Source organism: Labeo rohita, chromosome 10, assembly GCF_022985175.1.
Source record: "Labeo rohita strain BAU-BD-2019 chromosome 10, IGBB_LRoh.1.0, whole genome shotgun sequence".
NCBI lineage: Eukaryota > Metazoa > Chordata > Actinopteri > Cypriniformes > Cyprinidae > Labeo > Labeo rohita.
The window spans coordinates 8,585,416-8,597,845 of NC_066878.1; the positions used below are offsets into that span (position 1 = coordinate 8,585,416).

At 35.6% G+C, this 12,430-nt stretch overlaps 1 protein-coding gene across 2 annotated transcripts in view; it reads left to right on the forward strand.

The window, feature by feature from the left end:
• The window catches only part of ints2 (integrator complex subunit 2), a 29,315-nt gene that overhangs the window by 4,182 nt on the left and 12,703 nt on the right, over window positions 1–12,430 (forward strand). For both annotated transcript variants that reach the window (XM_051120217.1, XM_051120216.1), the window contains exons 5-14: window positions 121–234; window positions 2,413–2,543; window positions 2,649–2,819; window positions 2,906–3,126; window positions 3,344–3,469; window positions 5,215–5,286; window positions 6,181–6,295; window positions 7,510–7,578; window positions 7,979–8,113; window positions 11,523–11,699. In XM_051120217.1, coding sequence (XP_050976174.1) covers window positions 121–234; window positions 2,413–2,543; window positions 2,649–2,819; window positions 2,906–3,126; window positions 3,344–3,469; window positions 5,215–5,286; window positions 6,181–6,295; window positions 7,510–7,578; window positions 7,979–8,113; window positions 11,523–11,699 — 1,331 coding nt within the window. The remainder of the gene's footprint in view (window positions 1–120; window positions 235–2,412; window positions 2,544–2,648; window positions 2,820–2,905; window positions 3,127–3,343; window positions 3,470–5,214; window positions 5,287–6,180; window positions 6,296–7,509; window positions 7,579–7,978; window positions 8,114–11,522; window positions 11,700–12,430) is intronic.

Below are 12,430 nucleotides of genomic sequence, written 5' to 3' on the forward strand. Positions count from 1 at the left end.
ATTATTTATTACAAATTATACTTTAGCTGTCACAGTTGTTTGTCTTTATCTGATGTGTTGTCCTTTATAAAACATCTTAAACATAGAAAATTGATTTCTTGATTTGTCTGCTCCCAACAGAGCTGCCTTCTTTACTGCCTATCATTGAGGTAGCCGAGGCCCTGCTTCACGTGAGGAACGGAGAGTGGTTCCTGTGCCTGCTGGTGGCAAATGTCCCAGACAGCTTCAGTGAGGGTATGTCCATCATCTGCTGAAATAGATGTACTGATTAATATGTGTTTATTTAGAAATATTTCAAATTATGAAAGTTAATTGAATTGTTTAAAATATTTGGAAGTGCATTCAGGTGTTTCTGGGTTTTGGATCAGGGATATGTACAATTGTTTTTTTTTTTTAACATACCAAAGTATATTTTGTTTTTCTTCATGGACTATAAAGGCACATGAAACTTAGCTTTGCTTTACGTTTTATCTGCCTTATGTGACGGTAGCATGATCATCAGAGAGGTGCTGAATTTCCATTTTGATGATTTTGCCCGCTGATTATGTGCAGTTTGGGTATGGGTGTGTTTGTGCACCTCTTCATGTGTGTACGTGGGTTTTGCACAGAGATGCTCTAAGTGGAAATAAAAACATCTCTGAGTCTGTGCTATCTTTTCATCACTCCCAGGTCCTTGTTGAGTCAATAGCTTATTTGTGCGAGGCTCCATTCAGAGCCAGTTTGAAATGTTTCGTATTATTGAATGGCCAATTCTCAAGGCTCATTACCTAGACAGGATCTTTCATTGGGAGAATATTCCGCTCAAGGCTGAATCATTAAGGGAAAGAGCTTGTCTATAGAGATACACTGTAATCAGATGCAGCATGAATTGTGACGGACTCCGCTGTGTTTTCTCTCAATCAGGCACTTTTTTCATAAGATGCCATTGAAACTAATATCATTCTGACACTCAATCATAAAAGATTCTCTGTAATTCTAATCATTCTGCTTGGCAAAATGTCAGCTGTGGTTAAAATCACATAATAAAAGGTAAACAGATATTTTAAATCAAGGTGAGAGCTTGATTCAGAGATAAATAAAGAAAGATATTTGTGGAAAATATTTTAAAATGATCTCAACGAAGCCATAACATAGTAGTCAACACAATTCAGTCAAGTATAATATTAGCATCCTATTCATCCAAGTGTTAGCAGTCCTGTTCATCTAAGTAAATTAAGACTGAACTATGTTAACCAGCTTATTTCCTGCCCAAAATTAAGCCCAAAATCATATATATATATATATCTCAAAAGTGACAGTAAATAAGATAAAAATTGTTAAAAGATTTCTGTATGTATGTACACTACCAGTCAAAAGTTTTTGAACAGTAAGATTTTTAATGTTATTTAAAGAAGTCTCTTCTGCTCACCAAGCCTGCATTTATGTGATCCGAAGTACAGCAAAAACAATAAAATTTTGAAATACTTTTACTATTTAAAATAACGGTTTTCTATTTGAACATATTTTAAAAATGTAATTTATTCCTCTGATTTCAAAGCTGAATTTTTAGCAACATTACTCCAGTCACATGATCCTTCAGAAATCATTCTAATGTTCTTATTTGCTTTTCATATTATTATCATTATGTTGAAAACAGCAGAGTAGATTGTTTTTATAGGTTTCTTTGGTGTTCAGAAGAGCAGCATTTATCTGAATAGTAACAGTAACAGTAATATTTTGTTATAAATGTCTTTATCATCACTTTTGATCAATTTAAAGCATCCTTGCTAAATAAAAGTATTAGTTTTTATAAGTTTTTTTCCCCAAAACTCCGAGCTTTTGAATGGTGTAGTGTATAATGTCAAAAAAGCCTTTTATTCCAGATAAATGCTGGTCTTTGGATATTTCATCAAAGAATCCTCAACTGTTTTGAATATTGATAAGTAAAATAATTAAAAAAAAATTCTTAAACAGCAAATCAGAATATTAGAGTGATTTCTGAAGGATAATGTGACTAAAGTAACAATGCTGAAAATTTAGCTTTATATTGTAAAATATATTCAAATAGAAAAGTTATTTTAACTAGTAAAAATATTTCAAAGTTTTACTATTTTTGCTAAATAATAAATGCAGGCTTGGTGAGCAGAAGAGACTTCTTTAAAAAACAAAAAATCTTTTGACTGGTAGTGTACATGCATACAGAAATCTTTCAACCATTTTTTATCGTATTTACTGTCACTTTTAATCATTTTAATGCATACTTTCTAAAAAAAGATATTAATTAAATAATTTCTTATCTTACTGACCCCAGACCTTTTAACTGTGCTTAATGAAAATATACAATATTAGCATCTTTTTATGTGTTTTATAAGCTGCTTACAGTTAAAAGCAGCACATTTAATCAAAATTGCTTGTGTGCCTTTGTGTCTCTAGTGTGCAGGGGATTGATAAAAAACGGAGAACGGCAGGATGAGGAGAGCGTGGGTGGGCGGCGCAGGACAGAAGCTCTCCGGCAGCTGTGTCAGATGAACCCTTCTCAGGCTCTGAACATCAGGGCCATGGTGGTGAGTCCCCAGCACTAGACCACCTGTCATGCTCGGTAATGGGCCGCAGCTAAATTGATCAGAACGATGTGTCATATTAAAGTCAACCCCTCGGTCCTTCCACAGGTGGAAGAGTGTCATCTTCCAGGTCTGGGCGTTGCTTTAACGCTGGACTATAAGCCAGACATGGCGGATGAGGCGGTCAGTCCTCTTGTGTCATATGTCAGTGGCCTGCTTCTGGGAACCAATGGAAAAGTGCGTACTTGGTTCAGTATGTTCATTCGCAACGGTCAGCAGGTAAGAAGAAACAACAGCTGCATTCAGACACTTGATGGTTCGCTGCTTTGCAAACACATGGAGTTCATGTGTGTGTCTCATTTCAGAGGAAAAGAGAGAGCAGCTCAGTGCTGTGGCAGATGCGGAGGCAGCTGCTGTTGGAGCTGGTGGCCATCTTACCCCGTTCGCGCAGTACCCACGTTCCCAACGACAGTGACATGGACTCTGAGAGCAGCTCGGGGTACTCTGGTCTGCGAGAGGAGCATGTGGTGAAGGCCAGCGCGCTGCTGCGGCTCTATTGTGCACTTATGGGGATTGCTGGTCTTAGGTGTGCTACAATTGCATTTTTTAATGCATAAATGGGTGGTGTAGTAGCTTTTAACAACAAGTAACTTAAGGAGCTTATGCTAATTTTCCAATGTAAGAAGTTTCTGGCTTCCATACAGGTTATGTAAATTAGTTCCAGCAGTTTCTGATGACACTGAATACCTCTTCCAAGTGTCACAGCGTTTTAAGGTGGATACAAATGTGTATTCTCTTCACAGGCCCACAGATGAAGAGGCGGAGCAACTGTTGCAGTTGATGACCAGTCGTCCACCAGCCACGCCTGCAGGAGTGCGCTTTGTCTCCTTGTCCTTCTGCAAACTGCTGGCGTTCCCTACCCTTGTCAGGTATGCGCTTTGACACAAATATTTTACTAACTGCATCTATTAAGATAAATGAGGATTTAATGATTATCATATCATGCATTAATTTCATTTTTCTCCATGAGTCCCGGTTGTAATGTGCCAAAAACAATTATAATGTACCATTTTCCACCTCCACCTCCATCAGAAATCCAGTATTTGTTTTATCTGCTGATCTTTTTGCACTTCTGAAATATTGTTACGTATACACTACTGTTAAAAAATTCTAATTTTTTTGCAAATGTGAGTTGCAAATGTCACATTTCTTTCTTTTTTTTTTTTTTTTTTAATAAAAACTCACAATTACAAGTTTCTTGAGGGGAAAAAAGACTGATGTGTTCTCAGAATTATGAGTTATAATATCTCACAATTCTGACTTAGTAACTTAGCAATTGTGCGTTAAGTCAGAACTGTAAGATATAAACTCACAATTCTGAGAAAAAAAGTTTATATCTTGCAATTATGACTTTAGAATTGTGACTTTATTTCTTAGAATTTCAAGTTTGTCTCACAGTTCAAGTTTACATCTCACAGTTCTGAGAAAAAAGTTGAGTTGTGATTTTGTATCTCACACTTTATTTCTCTGAATTGTGACATTATTTCTCAGAATTGTGACTTTATTTCTCAGAATTGCGAGTTTGTCTTGCAATACTGATTTTATTACTTGCAATTGTGAGTTTATATCTTGCAGTTCTGACTTTATAACTCACGATTGCATGTCAGAACTGCAAGATAAACTCAATTCTGAGAAAAAAATTCTCTCACAATTATGACTATTTCTTAGAATTGCGACTTTATTTCTCAGAATTGCGTCTTTATTTCTCAAATTCACGAGTTTGTCTTGCAATTTTGATTTTATAACTCGCAATTGCGAGTTTATATCTCACAGTTATAAAAAAAGTCAGAATTGTGAGTTTATATCTCACAATTCTGACTTTATAACTCACAATTGTGAGCTTATATCACAATTCAGAGAAAAAAAGAGAATTGTGAGATGAAAAGTTTAGATTTTTTTATTATTATTATTTTACTGAGAGGCAGAAACAGGCTTCCATAGTTTGGAGTCAGTATGATTTTTTTTTTTTTTTTGTAATACTTTTATTTAAGGAGGAATCTTTAAGTTGATTAAAAGAGACTTTTATTTGTTAATGTTTTTTTAATGTTGTATTTTCTATTTTAAAGGATCCTGAAAAAACGCATCACTGTTTCCGCAAAAATATTTTTACTCAACGCTAATAATAATAAATGTTTTTGAGCACAAAATCAGCATATTCAGATTATTTATGAAGGATGATGTGACACTGAAGACTGAAGTAATGGCTGCTGGGAAGTCAGCTTTGCCATCACAGAAAAACTAAATTACTAAATAATAAACTTCAAAATATATTAAAATAGAAAATGCTTATTTTAAATTGTATTAATATTTCACAGTATTGTTCTTTTTGCTGCATTTCTGATTAAAGAGATGTAGTCTTGGTGAGCATAAGAGACTTCTTTGTAAAACAAAAAAAAAAAACTTACAGACCCCAATCTTTTGAAGGTCCATAGATCAAGGAAAATAATTAGAAAAGTACTTTGTAAAATGTCAACATCAGCACATTAATGTTCTGTCACTCAGTTATGGTCAATACAGAGTTTAGTTCAGTTAAATTCATCTTCAACAGTTTAATTTACTCAATGTCGGGAGTAAAACCCAAATGCGTCATCAGTGTTGTTTCTTTTCTCTGCAGTACTCCAGAACAGGAGCAACTGATGGTAATGTGGCTCAGCTGGATGATAAAAGAGGAGGAGTATTTTGAGAGGTACGGAAGGCCTGGAAGAACAAGCCCTTCAAACCCATAACAACCAATAAAAACATTTCACAACATACTAAAAATGCCAGTTATTTTGTGATCGGCGAGAAGGAAATCTTCTGTCGGAGTTTACAGAAAACAGAATTGTTCTGCTCATGTACCAAACGTCTGTTTATCCTCTAATCCAATTAGTTTTATTTCAAAGAGAAAAGTATTTGAAAAGTATGTGGAATTAAGTTTTGATTTATTTGCGTGCTGCAATTATTAGTCCTCTGCGGTCTGTCCAATCTGGAGCATTCAGACCCACTTCTGTTATAAACATGGGCAGTATAAAAGCATACGCCGGTGAGGCAATATGAATTTTAGCCATCAGTACAGACTTTTTTTTTTACTTAAAGGCCACTTTGTTAGTAGACAGAGAAAAAATTAAATGTGTTGTGCAAACAAAAAACATTTGTGGTAAAATGTGCTGAATTTTTAATATATTAGTTAATTTTTGAGGGAAGAGGGAGGGGAAGAGCATGAACGATAAAAAGAAAACAGATGGGGTTATGCGGAGGTTAGGCAGTGACAGGCTTTTTCAATTTAATAACTAATAAGCAGCTGATGGGTTATAAGTCATCTCTCCCGTAGCTTGTGCTCCTCGTGACCCACTGTGATTTGAGCGCTTAACCACACTATAAATTTACAGATAAATGTCCATCGATGCATGGCCGTGCATGTTTGTAGTTAGTGTTATCATATATGTGAAGCCCACTGTAACCCTAGGGGTTGGTATGTGTCTATCTGTTTGTTCTGTATGAAATATGTTTAAATTTGGACTCTTTTTAATGCATTTTCCCCCTCCTCCCTCTGTTTTGCTTCTCCTCCTCCTCTTCTCCTCCCTTCTCTTATTCCTTCCAGTGCCGCCGGTGTCTCGGCCTCTTTTGGAGAGATGCTATTACTGGTTGCCATGTATTTCCATAGCAACCAGCTTAGTGCCATCATCGAGCTGGTTTGCTCCACCCTTGGGATGAAGGTGAGTTTAAGCAGTTAATCAGTTGGTCAGCACTAGCAGCCCATAAACGCAATAATAAAATCACTTTAGCACTATTCTCGGGGGGAACTAGTTTTCTAAATAACGTTTGCGTTATAATTATTAACATTGGATGCCTGTCATTTTATGTACTTGGATTAGTTTAAAATATAAATCCTTTGTTTATAAATATCTTTACAGTCAATTTAATGCGTCCTTTCTGGATTTTTGCATGTTTCTTTCAAAAAAAAAAAAAAGTGCTGTCCCCCAACTTTTGAACAATAGTGTATACGATTAGGGAGTTCTATAATGAATGTGCACTAGGTAGTGCATTTAGTGAGAATTGTCCTTTTAGTATACAGTAATGAGTGTATAAATAAATGAGCGTTAAAAATACACTCCACAATCGCAGATGTTTCCATCCCGGTGGGTTTAATTTCACAGAGGACCCCGAAGATAGCCGATGACAAAGTAGCTAATACGCTCTGTAATTTTTTACCAAAGTTGTGTGAGGACAAACAGACTGAAATTAAAATCACAAAGTACATTTGTGAGACGCATAATTCAAACAAGCCCACCTGAATAGGTATTTTAGCTGGACTTAGCTAGACAGCCACTTTGGACATTCTAAACATTTGATTTTCACTTATAATGAGCAAACATGCTTTATAATTAAGATAATTAATTTTTGGTTAGGCAAAATCATTTAATGCTACTGCCTACAGCAGTAGGTCAGTCTATCCATCAGGGGTTCACTCTATTGGGTTTTTGTTTGTCTTTCTATACAAGCAAGTCAAATTTAGGACCAAACAAAGGGGGTACTTAGTCCTGTTTACTTTAGGGCTTAAATGCCAACATTGGTTAAATTCCAGAATTAGTCCTCTAGGTGTAAACATCCATTATACTTGGCTTGCACTGTAAAAGTCACAGAAAAGAGGGTGTTAATTGGTGGATTTATTGATTGTTAGTGTCTAGGAACATGCTCATCCCAGAGAAGGCTAAAGTACGGCTGTGTAATATGTAATTGCCCTTAGCTTAGTTGTACAATATTGATGTGGTACAGATAGATGAGTCATGGAGGGTTTGTTTAGCCAGAATGACTCGCTTTCGGCATTAAAAAACTTTATTTTGTTGAAATTTGTTTTTGAAGTTTCCAAACGTTGCACAGAGTTGAGAAATGCATATTTTGCTGAATTAAACTCATTATCCTTTCACAGATCGCCATCAAACCCAGTTCGCTGAGCAAAATGAAGACCATTTTCACTCAGGAAATCTTCACAGAACAGGTGCCTATTTACTTACAGTGGATTGATGGTGTTTTAATGCAAAACAATCATTAGCCTCTTTTTTTAAGAATAATGTTTTTGTAAAAATAATTGTGTGCCTTTGAGTTTGTGCGATCTATTTGACATATTGCAAGAACTGTGTAGGCACCAGAGCAAACATCTTAATTACTAACAGATTGTCATGTTATTACATGCACTATTATAGATATCCTGTCCTAGCAGATAACTTTGAGAACTGCGTGCTTGCCATCTGTTGAACGTGGCGTTCTAACGAATGGGAACAAAGCACTTTTTGTCATTATGGATAAGACATCTGCTGAATATCTTAAATGTAAATGTAGCTGCACAATTATGGCATCAAGATGGATATAGTGATAATTGGATTTTTGTGTTGTCACAGGTGGTCACGGCACATGCCGTGCGAGTGGCCGTTACTAATAACCTCAGTGCCAACATCACAGGATTCCTCCCCATCCACTGCATATACCAGCTCCTGAGGAGCAGAGCCTTCACCAAACACAAAGTGTCCATAAAGGTAACCCTGAGGATATTCTTATGACTGTGCTGTGTATGTTCTGTTGGAATTCTGTCCTGCTGTGTGGTGTTCTTTTTTTCATCTGCTACCTTTATTGCACTCTGCTGTGTTCCAAACTATTTCTTGCATTTTCTGTTACTTCATTATTCAATTCAAATCTGTTCTTTTTGTTTCTGTGCTGTTCTTTGAAAGCGAACTTCCAGGGACGGCACTGAATGATTTAAAGGGCACCTATACCTGGAAGCTGAATAAATAAGCTTTCCATTGATGTATGGTTAGGATAGGACAATATTTGGCTGAGATACAACTATTTAAAAAAATCTGTGATCTGAGAGTGCAAAAAATCGAAATATTGAGAAAATTGCCTTTAAAGTTGTCCACATAAAGTTCTTAGCAATGCATATTACTAATCAAAAAGTATGCTTTGATATGTTTATGGTAGGAAACTTACAAAGTACATGCTGTTATTGTGTATGTATCTTTAAATGCAAATGAGCTGCTACTCCTCGTTCCCTTTTCCAGAAGAGGGCTGTGCCTTTACAGCTCATACCTCAGATACTCAGATAGAAAAAAAAAAAAAACAAAAAAAACAAACAAATGTTTCACATCAGTCACACTGAAATCATGCGTTTTAAAGCATATCAGTTTAAACTTTTGATGTATGGTTTTCTAAGCGCGCACATCTGAAGCATGCACACAGAAAGCGGCTGTCACACAGCATGTGCATATTAAACTAAGTTCTCTTTCATGTCTTATTACACTTAAACTGTCAAATACATGCAAGTTTATGTTAGAAAAACACATAAGTTACAAAAACACAGTCGGTTATGTCTGTGAAGGTAAACAGCTGGGAAAGAAATTGAAAAAACAAGCTGGCGGTGCCGTGGGTGGAAATGTGCAGATTAAGAGGCCGGTGATATTAAAATAAGATCCCCTTTCTATGTCACTAGGGGAGCGAAATCTGAGCCGATCATTTTTTTCACATGCTTGCAGAGAAAGGCTTACCCAAACAAAGTTACTGGGTTGTCTTTTTATAACGTTTTCTGGGTTGGTTGATGCACTGGGGACCCAATTGTAGTACTTAAACACAGAAAAAGTCAGATTTTCATGATATGTCCCCTTTAATTGTATTTAAATTAGTTGTTATTAATATATTAAAATAATCTAACTCTAATGTGAATTAAAATGCTAAAAACTAAAGTCATATTTCTTTCTTCCCTTCAGTTCGCATAGTTTTTATTAAAGGATATACAGCTCTTGATCCTTCAGGAATCATGAAATAAATCATGGTTAATTTTGTAATCTCCTATTTTCTGTTATAATAAAAAATAGGGCTGTCAACGATTAATCGCGATTAATCGCATACAAAATAAAAGTTTGAGTTTGCCTTATAATGTGTATAATTATTATGTATATATAAATACAAACACATTCATGTATATATTTAAGAAATATTTACAAGCATATGTATTTCTTATAATTTTTATATAATTTATATTATATATAAATAAAATCATTTTGTATATTAATAACATATTTCTCATATATATACACATTAATTTGTGTGTATTTATATATACATAATAATTGCACACAGTACACACACATATATTAGGCAAACTTAAACTTTTATTTTGTATGCGATTAATCGCGATTAATTGTTGACAGCCCTAATAAAAAACTGTTGAGATTGTATTTTCTATTTCTATAATTTTGTGCTCTATTGTGTTCTATTCTGTTACATTTGGTTCTATTGTGTTCTGTTTCTGTTACATCCTATTGTTTGCTTGTTCTGTCTTAACATATTCTGTTTTGTTTTCTATATTTCTATCTGTATATTCTATTCTGTTTTCTGTATAGTTGTATTTTTTTCTGTTCTGTTGTTTTGTGATCTATTCTCATTTACTTTATTTGTGTGATTTCCTATTTCCAGTTCTGTTTTTTTTAAGATTCTGGCGGATTCAGGGTTTATCAGGGTTTTTCCCTGACCTGGGCCTTTATATGAGTCAGAATGCATGAAACATAACCATAACCACTGCATTTTTATTACGACGCAAACAAACATGTTACTTGTTGCATGAGAACAGAATGGTTTGACCATAGCTTTGTGAAAGTATGCTACATAAAACATGCCTGAACGAAACAAAAACAGTGGACAGTGCTGAATAAAAATACAGATTCACTCTCTTACAGCAGGGGGCGCTTATAGAACAGCAGCAATACAGCCTCTCCTTGGTTACTGCTGAAACTGTAAAATCTTTATGATAGATTCATATAAACCCTTCACCCCCATTTCAATATTTAGACATTTTTTTTCTATAGACCTTTTTCCTGAGTAAACGATAAGCGTGAATTCTAACTTTCGATTGGATGCTCTTCTGTTCCAGTCTGCATAGGAACCAATTCAAATAGCGCCCATCTGTTTTTAATGTAGCTAATGTCGGCAGCTTCATGTCATCTACACACTGATTCAACTTTGAGGAGTGAGGCACTAAAAAGTTTTTCGACGTACCCTAACTGTCTTGAGCCAGAATACACGGAGTTCAGGAAGAGCAGGGCAAGACGAGCATTTGAAGAAAGAAAGACATGAACATCTTGGATGTTCAATTGACTTCTCCTTTAAGAGTGAACATCTATATTTTGCACATTGTGAGCAGTGAGCTTGATCTACATGCTACAGTATTTTCCCCTCTTTGCGTCCGTCTTCAGTGTCTCTGACTTCTGTTAACGGCCGTTTACAGTTGGGTCATTTGCCCAGTTAAAGAATTAGTTGTGTTATTAATAGTTCTTAAAGTTCTCTAACCATTAGTCAGAAGTGTATGCAGTTAACAGGGATCCCTTCTCAAGACAGTTCAACACTGTCTACTGTAATTCTGTAATTATTCAAACAGTTTGAACTGGTATATCGCCCAGTACTAATTGTAATTCTGTTGTTGTTTTGGGGCCTGTTTTGTTCTTTTTTCTTTCGTACATGGTTTTGTTTTTCTGTTCTGTTCTGTTCTGTTCTGTAAAAACCCGCTCCTTGCTAACTACACTACATTACTCTGTTGATTCTGTTCAGTGCTAGTATCGACTTGAATCCATTGGGTTCTATTATCTGTTTGACTGGCTGGCTCCTCTCCTGACTCATGGAAAGACACTCCATTGATTTAATTAAGGATGTGGTTTTTGAATGTGGTAGTGCATCGCCCGGCTGATCAGAATGTTTCCTCACAATTACATCGTCAGCCTTAAAGACTGGAATCTGCCTCCTCTAGAGTCACTAAGCCATGTTATAGCTATTGATCTGCTCAGCTGGAAAGATGATTTAATCACCCAAGTGCCAGAGGTAGATGATTGGATAATTCACTTATTCTGAATGATTTCTGAGTGTCTTTCTTTCTTTGGATTTTTTCTCCTTTTTACTTAGGACTGGATCTTCAGACAGCTGTGCGAGACGACTACTCCACTCCACACTCAGCTGCTTCCATTAATTGATGTTTACATTAACTCCATCCTGACCCCTGCTTCCAAGACCAACCCTGAGGCCACCAACCAGCCAATCACAGAGCAGGAGATCCTCAATGTTTTCCAGGGCTTGGCAGGGGTGGGTGGAGCTTAAGCATCTTTTCGATCATGTTGACTGCGAAAGCTCAAAATAGAAAAAAATAACTGTGATAAATGACCGCCCTGCAGTAGCAAAAATCTGACTACGCAAATCAGTGGCGTAGATATTATTAAAGGTTATTTTTAGACCAACGGCATCTGGATATTGCAATATGTACAAGCCAAAGATTCAGATTTTAGAAGACTGATAGAAGCATAAAAGGCATTTTAAAACAACTGGGGTCTAGAATGTAGCCTAATATCAATTTAACTGCACTGACGCTATTGGATGAGCGCAAAATTTTAACTGACCTGAGCTGGGAAATGACACTAACTTTGCAACATCTACACTTGTTTTTGAACTAAATTGAATCAACTGACTTGAGCTGAATAATTATACTATTGTTTTATGCAGCGCTGCTTATAGCAGAATTATACTCTTTTCATAATTAATGAACTTTGCATTACATTGACAGTTATTAAACTGAATTGAAACTACAATCTAAATTGAGCTGTATTATGACATTATTATTTTCTGTCAAGCAGCTTTACAACTCAAATTGAATTTGTTTCATAATTGATGAATTTTACAACATTAGCACTGTTATTTTCATGTTTATTCATGTGAAGCTTTGAAATAAAGTGTGACATGGCTAGATTATTTACTATATATTTCCAGTTCTATTTGGTGCAGATCAAATCCATTTATTCCTGTACTTTCTGTTCCTTTTA